Here is a 23,395-nt window from a genome sequence, read left to right on the forward strand (position 1 = left end):
CACACGTCCTAATTATTGTGCGGACATCAACTTACTGAGTCTTGTGCCCATCCTCACTGACATTATCGTCTCCTAATCCTTAGCAGTCTTTGTTATATTAGTCTTCAGCCCGCAGCTGGCACATGTCATTGGAGACTCGGCCAAGTTCTTAATTTCTTAATTCATTTTTTTTTACACCCTGGTACTCTGAACATGCCCCAGAATAGAGACTGTTTGTTATAAGCAGGGATGTCTTAAGAAACGCACCTTTTATGTAGAGACTGGGAATCTGACTCGGACATAACTGAAGATCTTCTAAATCATTTTCTGAACTGTGTTTTCTCTTGAGTTCCCGTAGTTGAGGACATTGCTTTTCAGGCTCATCTGTGATAAGTTATCCCTTCATTCTCTAGTGACCTTAGGGCTCGCCTAGGCAAACGTGAAGAAAAGGAATCACCCGAACTGGGAGCTTTGTCTGAGATCCACCGCCCGTGAGCGGGGAGACCTGACCTGGCACGTCCCCAGCTAATGTCATACTTTTGCGTGAAGCATCTCCTCTTCCACATTGTGGTGGTATCAGGTTCCTAGTTACACCTGGAGCTGTTACCATAGCCATACTTTCACTGTACCGTCATTTTGTCTACTCCTTAATCTACTTTCCAAATGGTTGCAGGGAAGCAAACCACCGAAGAGTTTTCAGTACATATTACCAGGTGTTTATCAGCCTGGATTATGTTTTTTTTTTTGTTCTGCATTCAATTTTAGTAGCCATGCAAAACCCTGAATAGTATAGTAAGCTCCGCTCCCTAGGACGCATTGCTATTAGTATTTGGTTTCTTACCCCACTTCCTATTGACCGTTATCATTCAGGATACATTACTGAGAAGTGAAGTCATTAAATGCCGTAGGTAATGGTAATGAGTCCCTTTTATTCCAGAATTTTAAAAAAATAATAATAATTATTTACCTGTAGGCACAGAGGTAATCTGCAGGTTTGGCTGTCTAACCAGAAGAGCGGCTGCAGGCAGAAAATGTAGTTTTTTTTCTCCCTCGCACGCTGCACATTCTCACCCCGGGAAGCCGCGACATTCTGACCACCAGTACTAGGATTCTGCAGCCAATCAGTGGCCGCAGCATTCAGGTGACTGGTGGTCTGGACATCATTTGCAATCTGGCAGAGATCATCGGACTGCCAGAGCCAAATCGGATTTCTGGAGCAAGTATAGAGTGTTTTTTTTCTTATCTGGACAGCTCCCTAATGCAACATTTTAAAGAAGGCTGGAAAACTCCTTAAAAAAGGAGCCAAGCGGGTAAAAAAAAAAAAAAAAAAAAAAGGAGATTTGTGTGTACTCACCGTAAAATCTCTTTCTCTTAGCCTCTAATTGGGAGACACAGGACCTTGGATGTTATGCTGCTGTCCACTAGGAGGCGACACTATGCTTATCTGAAAAAGATTAAGCGTGGCTCCTCCTCTGCAGTATACACCCCCGGACGCCATCAGCCTACTCCAGTTTTTGCTTAGTGTCGCAAGGAGGCACACCTCAGACCTTCACTCGTCCCTCGCTTCAGCACGGTATTACAGATGAAGAAAAGAGGGTCTCTTAAGAGACCCCCAGCATGGCTCCTTCCTCTGCTCCCTACTATGGGGTGCACAGTTGAAGTTGAGATGGCGTAGCCACCATGCTGCTCCTTCTCCTGCCCCTCGAAGTTGAGAACCCCCCTCCTTCCCCAATTTCCTCGGTCTTGGTCCGAAGTTGAGGCGAGGACAAAGCCCCCTGACAGGTGACAGCGGCACCCTCCCTAATCCTCCCTGGGGGTATTAGGTTGAGACACCATCAGGTAGGGCCTGGACGGCAGCATCTGCAGCTCTCACCAGCCAGCACACTGCAGCCGAGGACCAGCAGCAATACAGGAACCCCAGTCTGTCTGTGGGACCCTGTAGGAGCCGGGGGGAGTGCAGGCAACCATGGCACATACAGGCACAGGCCCTGCACATGCGGCAGCTTTTCATCTTAAGCGCCTAAGGGGGACTCTATTCAGAGACCCCCTTCCACTTATGTCCCCACCGCCATTCCGCCTTTCAATCCGGGGGGGGGGGGGTCCTTTTCTGATCCGACACCCCCCCCCGGACTACCGCGCTGGCCTGGAGCCCTTTTGGGCATAGAAAATAGCCGAAGCCGCCGCCCATTTTCCCATTTTCCACCCCCGGCCCGCCCCCCGGATGACTATTTTTACTCTCTGCGGTGTCACACAGGGGGCGGATCTAGGCTGCAGGGCGCGCATCTCCTTAGCAACTGCCGCCCTTGCAGCGTTCCGCCCCCCTTCTCCTTCATCTCTGCAAGCAGGAGAAGAGCTACAGCGGCCATCATAAGCTGCAGGACGCATACAGGCCTGCCAAGTCTCCAGGGAGGCACAGGACCAGGCTCTTTCAGCGCTGTTCACAGGGGCACATTGCTGGGGTAAGTTCACAGTCTGAGTTACCCCTCAGCTGTGAACTTTATTACACTGTATCCTCCTCTGCACAGATAGCCCCCTGCATAGCCACTCCAGGTGCACTATGCCGGGCTCAAAGTCTAAGAAAACCAGGCAGGACTGCTTTTACGCTTTCTGTACAGCCTGCAGTAATGCTCTTCCCAGCGGCAGCACATATCCGCATTGCAAGGATTGTACTCAGACTACTGTGCCGGAGTCCCAAGCAGCCCCTACCAACCCTTCAGTGTCTAATCCTACGCCTGAATGGGTCACTCAAATGTCACAATCTATGACACAGTCCATAGATAACATGACCTCCAAATTGCTTCAGGTTCTGCAAAGCCATACCTCGACTATGAATGCTACCCAACAAAGGGAAAGCCGGACTCAGTCACATACTGACCCAAGCACATCCATGTCAGGGTCAGGACGCAAGCACACCCATAGGTCATGCTCATCTGCGTCATCCCTGTCTAGGGAGAGATACCGTAGTCACAGGTCATCTACACAGTCCCCTACCAGGGACAGACATGATATTTCTCCGCACCAATCTCCGTCCAGAGAAATCCCTCATTCTGGGTCACCTACGACACACCTTAGTGATACACAGGAGTCAGAAGGCGTCTGCGATTCTGACTCACACAAGGAAACTGATGGATCCCTAACTCCAATCCCACCTAGCAATGCAGCGCTAGTTGAGGACATAATCTCGTCCACACATCGGGTGCTGGACATCTCTGATCCGATCCCGGACGCACCACAAAATAAGATTTCATTTGAAGGAGCTCTGAAACCACCTAAGGTTTTCTTGGATCATCCAGAATTTAAATCTATCCTCTCTAAACAATTCTCACCGCCTCACAAGAAGCTTAACAATCGCAAGTTTCTGGAGGCCCGTTACTCCTTTCCAAAGGAAACCACCAAAGAATGGGCCGACCCACCAGCAGTGGACCCCCCAGTCTCCAGGCTGGCAGCACAGACATTTCTTTCACTGCCAGATAGTTCAACCCTTAGGGATTCAGCAGACCGGCAGGTAGAAAGTATGGCTCGCTCAATTTGCGAAACCACAGGGGCCTCCCTAGCCCCCGCGTTCACGTCAGTCTGTGCAGCCAAGGCCATACTGGCTTGGGCAAAAAATCTACAAACTGGCCTCCAAGCTTCTGCCCCTGAGCTGTCGGACCAAGCAGTTCAGATAGCAGTTGTGGCAGATTACATGCTTCATGAAGCTCTGGATTCTGCAAGGGGTGCAGCGGGCACAATTTCACACGCCATCACAATTCGGCGTATCCTTTGGCTGCGTGAATGGAAAGCGGACGCAGCCTCAAAGAAGTCCCTCACGCACCTTCCATACCTCAGCGGTCGACTTTTCGGTGAAAGCTTGGACACGATGATATCCAATGCCACAGGGGGTAAGAGTATCTCTCTTCCCCAACTGAAACCTAGGCGCAATTATAACAAGCGTAACCAAGCTCGCTTCCGATCCCTTCGGAACTCTTCCGGCTGGTCCGTTTCACGGCCACCACAAAATAACAGCCGCTTCACACGCAGGGAAGACTCGAGGCCGACACAAAAGTCGGACAAATCCTAGCAGTCAAAGGCAGGCCACTCAAAATCAAAAGGAGGAAAATCTAAGAATTTCTCCTCATCATGACTCAGGAAGACACTCCACCTGTAGGAGGCCGACTTTTACTCTTTCATCAAGTCTGGCTACCTATTACAGAAGACAAGTGGGTCAGGGAACTAGTGTCTTCAGGATACAAAATAGAGTTCACTTCCAACCCACCAAACAGACTCCTTATATCTGTTCTCCCAAAATCGCCAGTAAAAGCTCGCGCCTTCCACCAAGCGGTCTCATCGCTTGTTCAAGCGCGAGTCATAATACCTGTTCCCGCAGCCGAGCGCTTCCAGGGGTTCTACTCCAATCTTTTCGTAGTCCCCAAGAAAGGAGGGGTACGCCCCATACTAGACCTAAAACAACTCAACAAATATGTACGAGTACGTCACTTCCGTATGGAGTCCCTCCAGTCAATCATTGCATCCATGGAAAAAGGAGAATATCTCGCCTCCATAGACATACAAGATGCATACCTGCATAGACCGATTGCACCTGCCCATCAGAGATTTCTCAGGTTCGCAATCGACCAGGACCACTACCAGTTCGTGGCTCTCCCGTTCGGACTCGCCACGGCTCCCAGAGTGTTTACCAAAGTCATGGCAGCCACCATGCACGTCCTACACTCCAGAGGCATAGTAGTCTTTCCATACCTGGACGATCTTCTCGTCAAGGCTTCTACCTTCAAGGACTGCGAGCTCAGTGTCTCAATCACAATCGACACCCTGAGTCGCCGGGGTTGGTTAGTCAACCTACAAAAGTCATCACCAACCCCAAACCAGTCTCTGACATTCCTGGGAATGCTATTCAATAACTCCAAGGGCCTAGTGCTTCTCCTCAAAGACAAGGCACTGCCTCTCCGTCTAGGAGTTCGCACCCTTCTCAGCAAACCCCCCTCGATCTCTCCGGTTTGCAATGAGAGTCCTTGGCAGGATGGTGGCGGCAATAGAAGGGGTTCCATTTGCCCAGTTTCACCTCAGGCCTCTCCAACTAGACGTTCTCAAGTCATGGGACAGGAACCCTTCTTCTCTCGACAGGAAGTTCCAGCTGATGTCGTCAACCAGGAAGTCCCTTCACTGGTGGCTCAACCGGACCTCTCTAACAAAAGGGAAATCTTTTCTCACAGGTCAATGGAAGGTCTTGACCACCGACGCTAGCCTAACGGGTTGGGGTGCAGTACACCTACACCACAGAGCACAGGGCAAGTGGTCCCCAGCGGAAGCAACCTTGCCCATCAACATCCTGGAGATTCGTGCCATCCTCCTGGCGTTGAGAGCCTTCCATCACTTACTGGCAGCCTCTCACATCAGAGTACAATCGGACAATGCCACAGCCGTGGCATATGTCAATCACCAAGGGGGAACCCGCAGTGCCAGAGCGATGCTAGAGGTGACACGCATCCTTCACTGGGCGGAGAAAACGAGCGCCATTATCTCTGCGGTCCTCATTCCGGGTGTAGACAACTGGGAAGCAGACTTTCTCAGCCGACAAGGAATAGACTCGGGAGAGTGGGCTCTCCATCCCGAAATCTTCCAACAAATCTGCCATCATTGGGGCACTCCGGACATGGACATAATGGCGTCTCACCTCAATGCCAAAGTCTCCAACTTCATGGCCAGAACACGCGACCCGAGAGCTCTAGCGGCGGACGCCCTGGTTCAGGACTGGACCCAGTTCCAGCTCCTGTACATTTTTCCACCTCTCCCCCTGATTTCCAGAGTGGTGAGAAAGATCAAACAGGAGGGAGTTCCAACCATCCTAATCGCACCGGACTGGCCCAGGCGTACATGGTACGCCGACATCGTACGACTCACAGCAGACGTTCCCTGGCGTCTTCCCGACCGCCCGGATCTTCTGTCACAAGGCCCGTTCTACCACCAGAACTTAGAGGCCCTCAATTTGACGGCGTGGCCATTGAGACCTGGGTTCTAACCCAGGCAGGGTTTTCGCCAGACGTCATTAAAACCATGATCAGAGCACGAAAACCAACCTCTGCCAAGATTTACTACCGTACCTGGAAAACTTTCTTTACCTGGTGCGAATCTCGTAACCAGACCCCACTCCCTTATTCCCTACCCAGGGTACTCGGTTTTCTCCAATCGGGTCTGGAAGCCAGACTATCCCTGGCCTCCCTTAAGAGTCAGGTGTCAGCTCTTTCAGTGCTTTTTCAAAAATGTATTGCTCATAAACCGCAAGTAAGAACATTTCTCCAGGGGGTTTCCCGATTGGTTCCCCCCTACAGACGACCTCTAGATGCGTGGGACCTCAACCTGGTGCTGACAGCATTACAGGAAACACCATTTCAACCCCTTAGGGAAGTCCCACTCCGTCTTCTATCCCAGAAAGTGGTTTTCCTCGTGGCAATCACTTCGCTACGCAGGGTGTCTGAACTCTCACAGCACTCTCCTGCACACAGCCTTTCCTGATTTTTTTTCCAGGACAAGGTAGTCCTTCGTACGGTTCCATCCTTCCTTCCGAAGGTTGTATCCAGCTTTCATCTCAATGAAGAAATTTCACTACCATCCCTCTGTCCGGTTCCGGTTCATAGAGTGGAAAAGGCTTTGCATACGCTTGACCTTGTCAGGGCATTGCGTATCTATGTGTCTAGGACTACGCCCTTCCAGAAGTCTGATTCTCTTTTCCTTCTTCTGGAAGGCGGCCGCAAGTGTCTACCAGCTTCCAAAGCTACCCTTGCCAGGTGGATCAAATCCACCATACAAGAGGCTTACCGCCTCAAAAATTCTCCTATTCCAGCAGGTATTACGGCACATTCTACACGTGCGGTAGGGGCCTCCTGGGCCCTTCGGCACCAGGCTTCAGCACAACAAGTGTGTAAGGCAGCCACCTGGACTAGCCTACACACGTTTACAAAACACTACAACGTTCATACCCAGTCCTCAGCAGATGCGAGCCTGGGCAGAAGTGTTCTGCAGGCGGCGGTGCCCCAATTGTAGGGACCCGTCTACACAATATTCGTCCATTGCTTCCCACCCAGGGACTGCTTTGGGACGTCCCAAGGTCCTGTGTCCCCCAATGAGGCGACAGAGTAAAGGAGATTTTTGTGTACTCACCGTAAAATCTTTCTCTTAGCCTCTAATTGGGGGACACAGCACCCACCCTTTGCCCGTTCCGGGCTGTTAAGTTGAGTTCTCATATTGGTTTTCCTTTGAGTTCTTACATAGTTGCCTTCTTATAGGCATGGTTATGTTATCTATGTTACGTTCCTTCTACTGCTTTTGCACAAAACTGGAGTAGGCTGATGGCGTCCGGGGGTGTATACTGCAGAGGAGGAGCCACGCTTAATCTTTTTCAGATAAGCATAGTGTCGCCTCCTAGTGGACAGCAGCATAACACCCAAGGTCCTGTGTCCCCCAATTAGAGGCTATGAGAGAGATTTTACGGTGAGTACACACATCTCCTTTTTTTTTTATTATTTTTACCTGCTCGGCCCCTTTTTTAAGGAGTTTTCCAGCCTTCTTTAAAATGTTGCATTAGGGAGCTGTCCAGATAAGAAAGAAACACTCTATACTTGCTCCAGAAATCCGATTTGGCTCTGGCAGTCCGATGATCTCTGCCAGATTGCAAATGATGTCCAGACCACCAGTCACCTGAATGCTGCGGCCACTGATTGGCTGCAGAATCCTAGTACTGGTGGTCAGAACGTCGCGGCTTCCCGGGGTGAGTATAACCAACTTTCTTTTAACTGGATGGCGCTTGTATGTAAATGTAAAATTTCCCATATGCCTGGGAGGGATTAGCTGTCTGGATAAATAAAGCCGCCATCTTAAGTGTGTCCTCTTGTTGCAGCAACTTCTTCTGTGCCATCCTTGAAGTCTGAGAACTCGCAGAGCTTGTCTTCTGTAGTGTCTCTGTCCAGTCCGGCCTCCACCGCCTCCTCTCTCCTTCCAGCAGTGTCTCAGCAGCACACGTCGGCTGTGTCGCTCTCCAGCTTACCGCAGCCCAGCGACCTGTCAAGCAGCTCTCTATCCCAACTCAACAGGTATGAGACCCAATAAGCTCGTCCGGCAGTAAGAGCAGCAGACGGTGATGGTAACCAAGCACACATCTGACCTTGCATTTGGAGATCTTTATGACTGAGTCTTGCACAAACTGTTCACTTGACGCTTTTCACTGCTGCAGTTTGTCATTGTAACACGGTGTCTATAATTCTCCCCTTAGCACTTTGTCCGGGCACCAGAACAGCCTTCCAGCAGCGTCTGTATTGTCCGCGGCCGTTTCCCACACAGTACGGTCTCTCATTTTCTCACATTTTCAGTGACATTGCTGTGTAATTATTCCAGTAATATAAACTTTCTACACTTTACAGCATACAAGTGTGGAGAACACAGTGTCGCTCCAGCCCAGCACAACGTTCTCTACGGCCCCCACATCTGCGACGAGCACCACTTCTTCTGTCGTCAGCCTGGCCAGTAGTATGAACACTACAAACAGCTTGGGCCTGAGTGTCCCCAGTGTCAGTGTGCCAGCGGCCGCCGCCAGCGCCAGAACTGCTCCCCTCGTCTCTTCAGGTAAGAAGCTGTGGCCTTGTACAATAGAGTGCACCCCCACCTGCCACTGCCGTAGCGTGCACCCCCACCTGCCACTGCCGTAGCGTGCACCCCCACCTGCCACTGCCGTAGCGTGCACCCCCACCTGCCACTGCCGTAGCGTGCACCCCCACCTGCCACTGCCGTAGCGTGCACCTGCCACTGCTGTAGCGTGCACCCCCCACCTGCCACTGCTGTAGCGTGCACCCCCCACCTGCCACTGCTGTAGCGTGCACCCCCCACCTGCCACTGCTGTAGCGTGCACCCCCCACCTGCCACTGCTGTAGTGTGCACCCCCCACCTGCCACTGCTGTAGTGTGCACCCCCCACCTGCCACTGCCGTAGCGTGCACCCCCCACCTGTCACTGCCGTAGCGTGCACCCCCCACCTGCCACTTTGACCTGCTACCTGCCCAACAAAGCAATATCAATCAATATGGTATTAGGGTTGTGGTTGGTGCAGACACTGCGTACAGTGTCAGTGCAGAAAGAAGCAGCTAGGGTGACTACATGAGTCTTGCATCATGATGCACCACGTCTTCAGCTCAACCTTCTTGCCGTTGCAATGAACCTCATCTTTATCAGATGTCAAGACACTTTCCAGCAAGGAATTGTATCTGTGTGAGTACCGGGACATGTAAACTGCAATGGAAATTGCATCCATTAAAATGCTCATTGGTTCTACATGTTTATAGAAGTCAGTAGACATTTCAAGTCCTTGTTTTGTAGAGGTTTCATCACACATGACATCAGCTACTATTGCAATAGATATTCCAAATTATATATATATTTTTTTTCTTTACCAGGAAAAGCTCCCCCCAACCTGCCACAGGGTGTGCCCCCTTTGTTACACAATCAGTACATAGTAGGACCTGGAGGTCTCCTGCCTGCGTACCCAGTAAGCCCAGTCGTTGTGTGTCGTGATGAGAAGTTTACTGTTGTGGCACAGATGTCGTACTTTTTGGGATGTGATGGATGTAGATGCCGTATGTGTGCTTGTGCTTTGTCTTTTTTGTTTCTCATATCCAACTTCTGTGCCTAAAAAAACAAACAAAAAATAAAACAGGGTTGTGGAGTCGGTAAGCCAAACCTCCGACTCCTCAATTTCCATGACACCGACTCCAACTCCGACTCCCTCATACACGGCTCATGTTTAAGTGATAAATTTACTGTAACACAGATTAATCTCAGCTAAAAGTCTAGACCCTTAGATCAGGAATAGGACAGAGATTTATAGGACATTTCACAACTTTCCCAAATTCTTATCAAAAAAATATTCCCCACAAACTGCATTGAACTACTGTACCCAATTGATTATATATTTTAGGAGTTGGAGTTGGTCCATTTTATACCGACTCCGATTCCACCAAAATGGACACAGACTCCGACTCTGACTCCACAGCCCTGGAAAAAAATCCAAATCTTTGTGTTTTATTTTTTTTTCTTCGTTAAATGACTTGTCGCCCCCATTATTCCCACTCTTGATGATAATCCTTTCCTGTTACCTTTAAGCAGATCTATGGATATGATGATCTCCAGATGCTTCAATCCAGATTGCCAATGGTGAGTAGTGCTGTCGAGTGTGGTGCCGTCCACATAACATTTATATAAAAGTAATGGAGGTCCTACAAGGACACCTCTTACCCATATGCTCTTTTAGGGAAAAGTACAGACTTGAGACCTTTTGCTGACTATGTTGGAGAGCTGCATAGAAGAGCGCTTTCCTAGTGTAAGGTTGTCTGATGGAGCACTCCTTTAAATACTCTACACTTGTCCTGTTTCCTGTAGGACTACTACGGAATCACATTCCCTGCCCCTGCAACACTTACTGGTAGAGATGGAGGACTCGCAAGCAACCCATACTCAGGTTGGTTGGCAGCAAAAAATGAGAATCCGCTCTCACCTTCCTCTACGTGCTGCCTCTCACCATTGTACAGTTCCTCAACCTTTTGTCCTTTGTCGTAAACTTGGAAGCATGTAATTATTCAGAGTGAGGGCTTCATGCAATGAAATCCACTGAATTTTCTTGGTGTTCTTTCATTGTCGGCCAGAATCCTGACAAAATTGGTACATGTCAGGGATCACCACAGGTACGATGCCGGGAAGATAACGCAATATCTCACCGTTGCCGTCACTCTGTCAGCATTTCGTCCGGAATCGCGAGCACACGATCCAGACTACTCACTCCTTGGGCATCGTCAAGCTCGCAGAAAGCGTATGGTGTCACACCTCCAAATTCCAGCTCCAGGAACATGTGTATTCGCCCCGTACGGTTGCTGCCGGCTGCACGATATCCCTATTATTATTATTCTCTGCCACCACCGTCCAGCTTTGAAATATAATACAGGCCTGGGCAAACGCCTGCATTTTGGTAGCATATATGGCTTCGGGGAAGGGAACGATTACAGGACAAAAGAAACAGAACTATTAAATTTTATATTTAATCCAAAAGGGAGTCAGTGTTTAGGAAAAATATATACAAGGATGTTACAAAGAAGACCTTAAATATAAAGCAGTTACACAAATAAAACGATTAAAGAAGAAAATTTACGCTATACAGTTTGCAATGACGAATCAGCATGGATGGAGAAGGGGCTCCCCAGTTGGATTTGAACGTTATTAAATGTGACCCATTTCTTATAGTCCTTATACCCCCCTGGTAATGAGTGCTCCTCTATTCTCCATGGGTTCTCTTATACCTAAGGGGAGATCTGTCCACACACCCCTTGTGGTGACATCATGTGGGCTGGTCTCCAGCCTGCACACTTTTATTAAAAACACAAACTTCTGCGATAACTCATCACTCGTTGATTGCAGAAGCTTGCAAACGATGCCATTTTTTGCGTTATGATTTTATCTGCATTTAGAGACCACACATCGCATAGTTGCAGTCTGCTAATCTGGTGTTTTTGCAATACAGCTCCCTGATCTTGCTTACAGCTATGAAAAACTATGGATACATTCGTGGGCTGATTCTGCCACTAAAAATATAGGTCCCATTATTGCCGGACATATGGAACTCACAATACTTCATATTTCATATCGGAGTCGGCGTGTCTGTAGATTTCTTCTTCGAAGCTTGGGAAGCAAGCTCACAGTTGCACGCAAATTATTGCAATCCTGCCACTAATTACCCCCTGCGTCTTTCAGGGACAAGATGCTCGCAGTCTAAGTAGCTTGGTGGCATCTCTTGGCTGCCATTTGTTTGTGTAAGCTCTTAAGGCCCCATCACACTAAGCGAGATCACTAGCGAGATCGCTGCCGAGTCACAAATTTTGTGACGCAACAGCGACCTCAGTAGCGATCTCGCTACGTTTGACACTTGGCAGCGACCAGGCCCCTGCTGTGAGATCGCTGGTCGTGTCGGAATGGTCTGGACATTTTCTCTTTCGCTTCATTGGGGGACACAGGACCATGGGTGTATGCTGCTGTCGCTAGGAGGTTGACACTAGGCAAAAAAAGGAAAATAGCTCCTCCTCCGCAGTATACACCCGCCTACAGGCATCAAGCTCACCAGTTTAAGCTTAGTGTCTGTAGGAGGCAGACCTGGATCTTCACAGATCCAACCTTGTTGTGTTTAGTAATCCTTGTTTTTTCTCTTTCAGATGCAGCTCTTCAGGCTAACAGGGAACACTGCGTCCCCTGTTAACCCACATGCGACCAAGAGCGCAGTGTGGCTACCCCCACATCGCCCACTCTCGGACCGGCTGGGCAGGACTTATCCCCTGTCACCTTAGGGTGTCTCAGGGTGATTTCGGTGGCCAGTCCTAGCCTGTTCCCCACCCCAGCCCCCTCCTCGGAGCGGCCTGGGAGGGAGACGGTGGTCCCTGCGGGTGATGCCGCGCTTTTTTCCGTCGGGGATCGTGGGTTGTACTTCCTCCTTCTTCTTCATTATGTATGCGAGGCAAATCTGCCGCGCTTTTCTCCGTTGGGGGGCGTGTCCGGTGGGCGGTACGACTCCGACAGCTATACGCCCCCTCCTATTTAACCAACCAGGGCCGAGGAACATAGTGACGCTTCAGTCACGCCCTCGAGCCCTCCGCGGACCTATCAAGGGGGTCTTTCAAGCCACGCCCCCCTTCCCATCCGCCTATCGGAGCCTTGACGCGCTCCGTCATCAACGCAGCGTCCCCTGCTCCTCCCCCTACACCATCACTCTGCCGCACGCAGCTCCCTACTCCGTCGGCACCTACTGTGACCCGCTCCAGCCTAACCTTCGGAGTCTGTCACGGGGACTTGGGACCGCTTCTCTGCAGGATCGGGTAGGCTCTGTCCTGACACCGACCCCCACCCTTCCCTGCCCACAACGCCCTCCTCTGCAGTATCCCTGGTCAGGCACATATGCCCAAACCCAGGGAGCTCTCAGTCCGTTCACATTGTCACATACTACGCCTGTGCTCTTTGCGGTACTAAGTGGCCCGCGGGTCTCACTACGGCCTTCTGCTCGACCTGCAAACCTCCCGCCATGCTGGCACCCTAAGATCCCCCCGCCGCTCAGGGCGTGGTAACCCCCTCCCCTCCGGAGTGGGCTGTTGCTATGTCACAGTCTGTCTCTGACCTCACCAAGGTTTCTCAATCTCTGGTGCAGGTCTTAGAACGCTTACCAGAACGCTTGCCTATGTTATCCACGGCCACCAGCGCTCCGAACGTCCCCGCAGACGAGACGATTCGCAGGCACTCCTGCCCCCTCCTCACAGGGGCAGACTGACGGCACGTTCTCAGAAACGGACTCGCACAAGCTCATCCTCCAGCTCTCCAGACTCCAAGGTGCTCCCTGCGTCTCACACCTCTTCCCCGGAGGTCGCCCCGGGATCTGACACAGCATCAGATTCAGACTCTGGTTCTGACACAGACCAGTATTCCAAGATCCAGGACATGATAGACAGCCTTATAACGGCTGTCAATCAGACTCTGCATGTTACAGAAGACGAGAGCCCTTCCCGGGACTATTCAGTTTCCTTCAAAAAGATTAAGCGTCCTGCACTCACTTTTTCTAACCATGCAGAATTTGACAGTGTTTTTCAGAAGCAGTGGGAGCATCCAGAAAAGCGCTTTACAGGAAAGAAACAGTTAAACGTCCTATACCCCTTTAACCATGACCTTGTCCGCAAATGGACGGAGTCCCCATCTGTGGACCCTCCCGTCTCTCGCCTTTCCGCCAAGACGGTACTGTCTCTTCCGGACGGTTCCTCTCTTAACCCTTTCGCAACCTTGGGTTTTGTCGTTTTTGCTTTTTTGTTTTTTGATCCCCTTGTTCCCAGAGCCATAGCGTTTTTATTTTTTGGACAATATGGCCGTGTGAGGGATTATTTTTTGCGGGACGAGTTGTACTTTTCAACGCCATTACTAGTTTTACCATATCGTGTACGGGAAAAAAAATTCCAAGTGCGGTAAAATTGCAAAAAAATGTGCAATACCACAGTTGTTTATTTTTTTTTTTTACCACATTCACTGAATGCTAAAACTGACCTGCCATTCTTATTCTCCAGGTCATTACGAGTTCATAGACACCAAACATGTATAGGTTCTTTTATATTTAAGTGGTGAAAAAAAAATCCAAAATTTGGTAAAAAAAAAAAAAATAGCGCCATTTTCCGTGATCTGGGGCTGGGTGAGGGCTTATTTTTTGCGCGCCGGGCTGACGTTTTTATTGATAACATTTTGGGGTAGATCCGATATTTTGATCGCCCGTTATTGCATTTTATTGCAATTTTGCGGCGACCAAAAAACGTAGTTCTGGCGTTTAGAATTTTTTTTCCTCGTTACACCGTTTACCGATCGGATTAATTCTTTTTTTAGATTGATAGATCGGGCGATTCTGAACGCGGCGATACCAAATATGTCTATGTAGGAGTTTTTTTTTAATATTTTATTTTGAATGGGGTGAAAGGGGGGTGATTTAAACTTTTATATTTTTTTTATATTTTTAAAAACTTTTTTTTTTCACTTACTGCATGCTTCAATAGTCTTCATAGGTGACTAGAAGCAGCAGTTGTCTGATCGGCTCTGCTACATACAGGGGACCAGCAGATCCCCTGCATGCAGCAGAAATGGCCTGTGCTATGAGTGCCGACCACTAGGTGGCCCTCATAGCGACTAGATCATGACAAACACAGGCGTCTGCTGCAGGCCCTGGGTTGTCATGCCCACCCATCGGTGACCCGCGATCACGTGACGGGGTCGCCGATGGGTGGGGCTCATGACGCGCAACCCGGAAGCGCACGTTAAATGCCGCTGTCGGAGATTGACAGCTGCATTTAACATGTTAGCAGCCACGGGTGGATCGCGATTCCACCCGTGGCTGTTGCGGGCACATGTCGGCTGTAAGAATCAGCTGACATGTGCTCGGTTCAGTGAGGGCTCAGCGCAGCAGCCCTCACTGAACGGGGGGTACGCAAATGTGCGTACTAAGACGTCATGGGTTGTAAAGGGGTTAAGGATACCACGGATAGACAGGTTGAGGCCCTCACTAAGTCAGCCTTTGAGGCTGCGGGCACCTCCCTTTGCCCTTCCTTCGCCTCAACTTGGGTATCAAAAGCGGTGTCTGCATGGGCCAAACTGCTCACACAGGGCATCCTAGCAGGGGCCTCCCCGGACGATCTGGCCGACTTAGCTGATCAAATCGGCCACGCTGGAAAATATTTACTTGCGGCGTCCCTCGACTCCGCTGCATGCTCAGCCCAGGTTTCCAGCAATCTCGTTGCCTTACGTAGAATTCTTTGGCTTAAAGCCTGGAACGCCGACCCGGCTTCCAAAAGATCTCTAACTAATCTTCCTTTTCAAGGTTCCAGGCTGTTTGGATCCAAGCTAGACCAGATCATCTCTGATGCTACTAGGGGTAAGAGTACCTCTCTCCCCCAGCCCAGACCCAAACGCCCTTTTTCCTAGGAGACGTCCCCTTCAGTTCCGGTCCTTTCGTCAGATCGCTCAGAACCCCTCCTCTCAACAGGACCGTACTCCAGCACAGCGGGACAGTCGTAAGCCCTCCTTTAGGCCCACGCCTAACTGGCGCCCAAAGAGTCGCTCCTCCAACTCCTCTGGATCACGATCTCGATCAACAGGTTTTCCTCAGCATGACGGGTCACTCCCACCTAGGACTCCCCCAGGGTGGGCGGCTGTCTCCTTCTGTTCACAGATTCTTGGCTCTTGGCAATAGAAGCTGCCTGGGTCAAAGAAATCGTGACTTCCGGCTACAAAATCGAGTTTGATTCCAGTCCACGATCACGTTTTCTCAAGTCGCGCCCCCGCAACCATCTCTGCTTCCCGGTTTCCTTCAAGCCATCACCTCCCTTCTGCACTCAGGAGTCATAGTCCCGGTTCCCTTTCAGGAAAGGTTTTCCGGTTTTTACTCCAATATTTTCGTCGTCCCTAAAAAGGACGGCTTACTTATGGCCATTCTTCGAACAAGGGGAATTGTAACATCGGTTGGGGGGGCAGTTTTTTTCTACAACACACGGTCCAGGGCCGGTGGAGTCCCCACGAAGTCTCCCTTACCATCAAGATTCTGGAGATGAGGGCGATTTACCTGGCATTGCGTCACTAGCTGAAGATCCTGCCAGGGTTCCCAGTCCGTGTACAATCGGACAATGCCACGGCCGTGGCATACATAAACCATCAGGGAGAAACTCGCAGCAAGCCCGTTTTAAAAGAGGTGACAAGAGTGCTACTTTGGGCCGAGAAGACAGTCCCGGCAATCTCAGCAGTCCACATCCCAGGGGTCGACAATTGGGCGGCCGACTTCCTCAGTCGGCAGGGCCTCGCCTCAGGAGAATGGTCTCTCCATCCCGAGGTGTTTCACCAAATCTGCTTACGGTGGGGCACGCCGGACGTCGACCTCATGGCGTCCTGGTTAAACCACAAGGTTCCATCCTTTGTAGCTCGGTCCCGCGATCATGGTCACGGTTCCAACTGCCCTATCTCTTTCCACCTCTACCTTTGATCCCTAGAATCATCAAAAGGGTCAAGACAGAGGGAGTACCAGTTCTCCTAGTAGCCCCAGATTGGCCCAGACGAGTCTGGTACGCAGATCTGGTAAATCTGCTTGTCAACTCCCCCTGGAGACTACCAGACCGCCCGGACCTCCTCTCTCAGGATCCTATTCTTCATCAGAGTTCGAGTTCTCTAAATTTAATGGTATAGTCGTTGAAGACGGCGAGCTTTTGTGACAATGTCATTCAGACCCTAATTAACCCCAGAAAACCCGCTACCTCGAGCATATACCACAGAACTTGGAGAGCCTTTTTTCGTCACTGCGAACAGGATCAGCTAACTCCTATGTCCTTTTCTTTGCCAGTCATTTTGGCTTTTCTTTAGTCTGGCCTAGAGGCGGGACTCTCTCTCAGCACTCTCAAGGGCCAAGTTTCGGCCTTGTCCATTGTATTCCAACGTAACTTAGCTGGTCGTCCTCAGGTCAGGACGTTTCTACAAGGGGTGGCCCATCTAGCGCCCCCCTATCGCCCTCCAGTGGAACCATGTGACCTTAATATGGTCCTAAGGCTGCGTGCCCACGATGCGTTTTTCATGCTTTTCCGCTGCGCAATTTCCGCAGCGGAAACGCATCAAAAACGCATGGTAATCTGCACCCCATGGTCCCCAATGGCATTCCGCAATGTCAATGCACATGCTGCGGATTTTTCCGCAGCGTTTCTGCAGCGCTTATAAATCTGCAGCATGTTCATTAATTTTGCGGAAGCGCAGCGGAAGCGCCGCCATTGACTTGCATTGAGATGCATAATATCCGTGTCTGTACATTTGTACACGCGGATAATATGCGTTTCTATGTGCGGATGGTACCCAGTTCTGGAGGAGAGGAGACTCTCCTCCAGACCTGGGTACCATTGTACCTGTAAAAAAAAAAATAAAATAATAAATAAAGTTTATATTCACCTGTCCAGCGGCCCCTGCAGCGCTTCTCCTTCCAGGACCTGAGATGACGTCGCGGTCATGTGACCGCAGGCTGTCTCGCGATGTGCCGGCAACCCGGAAGAAGCCCGGACGAGTGCGACAGCACACGCGGCAGCATCGGAGGTAAGTATAGCTTTATTTTTTAATTTTTACGGTCACACTATATAAATCCATGCTGTTTGCATGGATTTATACAGTGTGACCTAGTTGTCAAGCACTTTCCAAGTGATGCTATAGCCTGGAAAGTGCTTGTGAGTCCACATGCGGAAACACATGCGTTAATGCATGTGAATCCGCATGTATTCTGCAGGAAAAACGCATGCACAATCTGCATGCTTTTTTTCTGCCAGGGAGATGCAGAAATGCTGCAGAAATTTTCTGCATCGTGGGCACATAGCCTAAGTGTCCTACAACAGCCTCCGTTTGAACGCATTCAGGACATTCCAGCCTCTTTCCTTTCCTGGAAGGTGGCTTTTCTGGTGGCTGTTACCTCTATTAGAAGGGTCGCAGAACTCGCAGCCCTCTCTTGTCGGTCGCCTTTTCTGGTATTCCATCAAGACAAAGTAGTGCTCAGGCCGGTTGCTTTCCTTCTTGCCAAAGGTGTTTTCCGCTTTTCACATTAATGAGGACATCGTTTTGCCTTCCTTTTGCCCTGCTCCTGTGCATCCATGGGAGAAGTCCCCGCACAAACTGGAGCTGGTCAGAGCTCTACGTGTGTACCTTTCTAGAACGGCCTCCCTTCAGCGCTCTGATGCCCTTTTTGTCATCCCTGAGGGGCACCGCAAGGGTCTCCCTGCTTCCAAGTCAACCATCGCCCGTTGGATACGTTCGACCATTTTGGAGGCACATCGCATCTCGGGCAAATCTCCCCCTCCCGGAGTAAGGGCTCACTCCACCAGGGCAGTGGGGGCCTTTTAGGCGGTCCGCCATCAGGCTTTGGCCTCTCAAATCTGTAAGGCCGCAACGTGGTCTTCTCTACTCACCTTTTCAAGGTTTTACAAGGTCCACACTTATTCTTCTGCTGATGCCAGTCTTGGACGGAAGGTTCTGCAGGCGGCAGTTGCCGCAGTCTGACCTACTCTGTGACTATCTTCGGTTCTCCCACCCAGGGGACTGCTTTGGGACGTCCCATGGTCCTGTGTCCCCCAATGAAGCGATAAAGAAAGAGGGATTTTTGGTACCGTAAAATCTTTCTTGGAGCCTTTATTGGGGGACACAGCACCCTCCCTGATTTTGGGCATAGCTACAGTGGGCCCTGTCGGGCATCTAATATAGTTTCGCGGTTGTGCCACGTTGGGCATTGCATAGTTAATTGTTTAAGTTCCTCCACCGTAAAATCTTTCTTGGAGCCTTCATATGTCCAGTTGGCCCTGTTGGGCATCTCAGTTGGCGCTGTTGGGCATCTCATTTAGTTTTCATGGTTGTGCCCCGTTGGGCATTGCATAGTGGTTATTTTATGCTTCTCCTACTGCTCTAGCCACTAACTGGTGAGCTTGGTGCATGTAGGCGGGTGCATACTGCGGAGGAGGAGCTATTTTCCTTTTTTTGCCTAGTGTCAACCTCCTAGCGACAGCAGCATACACCCATGGTCCTGTGTCCCCCAATGAAGGCTCTAAGAAAGAGATTTTACGGTGAGTACCAAAAATCCCTCTTCTTTGATCATTGAGGTCCCGCTGGGTAGCATGCATCGCTGTGTTTGACACCTTACCAACAACCTTGTTGACGACTCAGACACAGAAACACATAGGCGTGCATCGTTATGCAGATCGTTACGGGTCGCCGCATCGTTGGGAAGATCTGACTGTTTGACATCTCACCAGCGACCACATAGCGACGCAGCAACGATCCCTGACAGGTCGTATCGTTGTCGGGATCTCTGTAGCGTCGCTTAGTGTGACCGGACCTTTACTCATGGCTGTGTTAATTGGGGCTTTGTGCTGAGATTTTTATGGAGACAGCTTTGTACTGACCAAAAGGGGAATAAGGGAGAATTGGTCATTATCTATGACAGACTTTCAATATTCCTCAATATTTCCCTGACAGTACAAGTAATTATACTTTTTTTGATCGCCTGGACCATGAGAAGGGGGCTGTGAAGTGCCGTGTTGGCCGTGCGTGCACACCATTATTCCTCATTTCATGCGCTATGGGACCAGCAGTCCCATGGACAATGAATAGAGCGCATGCTTCATTCACACAGGACACTTAAGGACCTTCCCCTTGTTGGAATCGGTGATTGTCCCAGCAATAGCAATTTATCACCTATTCTGTGGATAAGTGATAACTTGTAAGTTGGGACTACTCCTTTTAAGATCTCTTCTATTGATACAGTGTTGCATGTATGGATTTCCTTTACGACATATTCTCTGTACTTTAGGGGTCCGCTGATGGTACATCAGGTGCTACTACCCAGCTCCCACTTCTCTTCACATTAATTACTACCCAAACTATTTAAGATTCAGTGGGAAGATCCTTTCTTCAGTATGTGCCTTGATAATTCTGATACCGTGCATTATTATTTTATTTTTTTTTTAATTGCAGGTGATGTAGCAAAGTTTGGCCGAGCTGACTCCGCTTCTCCTGCGCCTGCAACAACGTTAGCCCAACCTCAACAAAATCAGACGCAAACGCACCACACGGCCCAGCAGCCGTTCCTGAACCCCACGCTCCCACCTGGCTACAGCTACACAGGATTACCTTATTACGCCGGCGTACCAGGAGTGCCGAGTGCTTTCCAGTACGGCCCCACCATGTTTGTAAGTATCGGCATAAGTTGTGGACACAGTGCACCTTTTGATTGATGAGCTAGGGAGGCATGGGGTGCTAATACGCTTTTTTTTTTCCGTCATTTTGTCTTCCTTAGGTGCCTCCTGCATCAGCCAAGCAACATGGGGTTAATCTAAACACAGCGTCCACGCCTTTTCAACAGGCCGGAGGGTACGGTCAACACAGCTACAGTGCAGGTAATGATCAATCGGTCGTCCGGCCCAGGCTTGTGTTTCTTACTGATCCTTACACATTATGTGTATGTGATTAGTCCATTTTCCAACAGGTTATGACGACCTGGCCCAGGGAACGACAGCCGGAGATTACAGCAAAGGTGGTTACAGTGCGTCAGCGCAAGCACAAAGCAAGGCTGCAGGAGCTGGCCCAGGAAAAGGTTAGTAACTCTTTGCAGAGGAGTAAGAAGGGGTATTCCCCGCTCCATAATCCTATCCCAATATGTAGTAGGTGTAATAATATTAGCAAATATTTCAAATTAAAATGTAGTATAGTTCTTCTGATTAACTCATGTGCAGGGCATTGCAGTAGCTTAGATGTACATGGTTACGACCACTCATGGTGACAATTTGCGGTTAGTGGTTGTAACCATGGATACCTAAGCTACTGCAATGCCCTGCACATGGGTTAAGCGACATATAGCGAATCAGAAGCACTACAATACATTTTTAATTTGATTTATTTGCAAATATTATTATTACACCTACATATTGGGATAGGATGTTGGAGATGTGAATACCCCTTTATAGGCTATGTACAGGGGAAAATCTGCTAAAAATTACTGATTAACTCATCCTTGCGTTATGGTCTAAGTGCGGTCCACGATTCGTGGACTGGCCGTGGATCCCCGGACACAAACTTAGCAGCCTCATACATGCCTATGAAGCTGTAGAGTTTGGGTCTGTAGACCTGCAGACCTTCCATGAATTACCGATGTGTGAATGCGGCATAACACAAGGAGCTTGCATTACCGGATACAGCCTCTGGGTGTTTGTCAGAGAGAAGCTAAATGGGCCCCGGCCCTTACTTAGTACAGGGGCCTCGTGTGTTCTAGGTATTTGGGGTCTCTGAGGTCAGATAGGTCATTGACCAGTGATGCGCCAGCATTAACCATTTTGCTCTCTGATGCAGGTGTCTCTGTGAGCTCCAGTAACAGCGGCGTGCCCGATATCAGCGGCTCTGTCTATAACAAGACTCAGGTGAGTGTCTGTCAGTCTCTCGGACTCGTGCTTGTGGGGTACGGACACTATTGACCACACTTTGTATTTCACAGACGTTTGACAAGCAGGGATTCCATGCAGCCACACCACCTCCCTTCAGTCTCCCGTCTGCTCTTGGATCAACTGGGCCCTTAAACCCTGGAGCCGCTGCAGGTTACGCGCCAGCCCCTTTCCTGCATATTCTCCCTGCTCATCAACAGCCGCACTCCCAGCTGCTCCATCACCACCTCCAGCAGGATGGACAGGTGAGAAGTCCTCCCAGCAGTTACCAGATCCTGTTGTCTCAGAACGCTCCGGTACGTGCTGCTCCCCACACATGCTCCTTTTGTTAAAAAAATGGGAAAAAAATCATCTGCATTTAACAGCAGTTCAAGCAAAATGATGCGATTTCATGAAAACTCATGCCCTTTGCGTTTAGAGATGCGACCGAACTGCAGTGTTTTTTGGTACATGCCTGAAAAAAGCATGTAGTATCGCAGTTGCATCTTTGAATACAAAATTGCGCTTAAATGTTAAAATAAAAAAAATTGCTTGAAAACTGCCACAAAATTGTTTTTAATCAGCAGATTGCAATTGTATCTTTTGTGCCGGACACCTGCGGGGAGGGATTGGGGGGAATGCAGCATTTTCACTCTATTTTCTGGTGCAGATGAGACCTTGACACCCCTACATAGTGCAAATATTAATCATAAAGTCATTATATGTAAATTCTAAGACTCTTCTTGCAATACATACCATGTATGGGGGGGGGGGGGGGCACCTAATTATCCTCACCAGGGGAGATGGCCAAGCTAATTAACCTGAACCATCCATGGCCAGATTGTGGACCTAGTTTGACGGGAGACATAGTACAGATTTAGCCCCGGCTTCTGCTTGCATGTCTCACTAAATGTCTGCTTTGACTGCTTTGTGATCTTCGAGGGGATGAAACATTGTCTGTGTGTATATAGTTGTATTATACGTTATTGTTATTACTTATATCCACCAGGGTGGGTCTGGCCAACGCAGCCAACCAAACTCCATGCAGCAGAAGACTCAGGCAAACAAGACGGCCTACACCAGTTCCCCATACTGGACAAACTGACGCGTTTCACGGCAGCCCAGAGGAAGAGTATGCTACTGCGCATTCCTGGACCCCACCATTAATTTGAATACTTTACAGAAAAGACAACTGTGATCAGCCCAAATACCTGTGCGGGAGCGGTCCGCGAACACGTCCGTAGTGCGACACTTACCCGCTTTATTTTTGGTTTGCTGGTGTATGTAATATATTTATGTATGTATTTGTAAATGTAATAGAGCCTAAATGTGGTTTTCTGCATTTTGCAGTCGTCCTTTTTTTTTTTTTTTTTTTTTTTTTTTTTTCTCTCCTTTCTTTTTTAGGGGGCATTCAATTAACATCTGCATCTGTGCAAAAAATCTATAATATAATATATATCTATTTTTTGTTTTGTTTTGTTTTAAGCTCATTGGTTTGTAAGAAAAGTGCCATTTTTAAAAGAAAAAAAAAACTGAACGGCCCCCACTTATTTAAGTCTGATAAATGTTATTGTTCTGACGAAAAAGACGAATCTCTACGTTTCTGTCTCATATTTCCATTTCCCTCTGCCACTCTTGAGATTTTGTTTTTTTTTAATTATTATTCATCTTTCATCAGCTAAAAAAACAATTCGGAACCATGTTTATATTAAAAAAAAAAAAAATGGTGGACTCCATACAGTTCTGTTGGTTATCACTATCATGACATCTTATTATTTTTTTATTTTAATAAAACCTAAGCATCATCTGCAGCTCCTCTGTACGTCTTAATGTTGGTGCCGATCTCTGCATGAACTTTGCACTTTGTTGTTTATAGACGAGGCAACGCTGTTCCCCCTACCC

General features: G+C 49.2%; 1 protein-coding gene across 14 annotated transcripts in view; it reads left to right on the forward strand.

Moving 5' to 3' along the window:
* Positions 1 to 23,183, forward strand: part of UBAP2 (ubiquitin associated protein 2) — a 61,457-nt gene extending 38,274 nt beyond the window's left edge. For 8 of the 14 annotated variants that reach the window (XM_073680406.1, XM_073680405.1, XM_073680414.1 and 5 more), the window contains exons 17-28: positions 7,871 to 8,063; positions 8,243 to 8,309; positions 8,391 to 8,592; positions 9,416 to 9,507; positions 10,122 to 10,172; positions 10,398 to 10,476; positions 20,055 to 20,269; positions 20,377 to 20,476; positions 20,551 to 20,673; positions 21,426 to 21,493; positions 21,568 to 21,810; positions 22,503 to 23,183. In XM_073680406.1, the coding sequence (XP_073536507.1) occupies positions 7,871 to 8,063; positions 8,243 to 8,309; positions 8,391 to 8,592; positions 9,416 to 9,507; positions 10,122 to 10,172; positions 10,398 to 10,476; positions 20,055 to 20,269; positions 20,377 to 20,476; positions 20,551 to 20,673; positions 21,426 to 21,493; positions 21,568 to 21,810; positions 22,503 to 22,598 (1,529 nt within the window). In that variant the 3' untranslated portion in view covers positions 22,599 to 23,183. The remainder of the gene's footprint in view (positions 1 to 7,870; positions 8,064 to 8,242; positions 8,310 to 8,390; positions 8,593 to 9,415; positions 9,508 to 10,121; positions 10,173 to 10,397; positions 10,477 to 20,054; positions 20,270 to 20,376; positions 20,477 to 20,550; positions 20,674 to 21,425; positions 21,494 to 21,567; positions 21,811 to 22,502) is intronic. The other 6 variants (XM_073680416.1, XM_073680415.1, XM_073680417.1 and 3 more) reach the window with 6 other exon arrangements.
* The last annotated feature ends 212 nt before the right edge of the window (positions 23,184 to 23,395 follow it).

The sequence above is a fragment of the Phyllobates terribilis genome, unplaced genomic scaffold, assembly GCF_046119375.1.
Source record: "Phyllobates terribilis strain yellow unplaced genomic scaffold, ASM4611937v1 Scaffold_1__5_contigs__length_1240528914, whole genome shotgun sequence".
Classification (NCBI taxonomy): Eukaryota; Metazoa; Chordata; class Amphibia; order Anura; family Dendrobatidae; genus Phyllobates; species Phyllobates terribilis.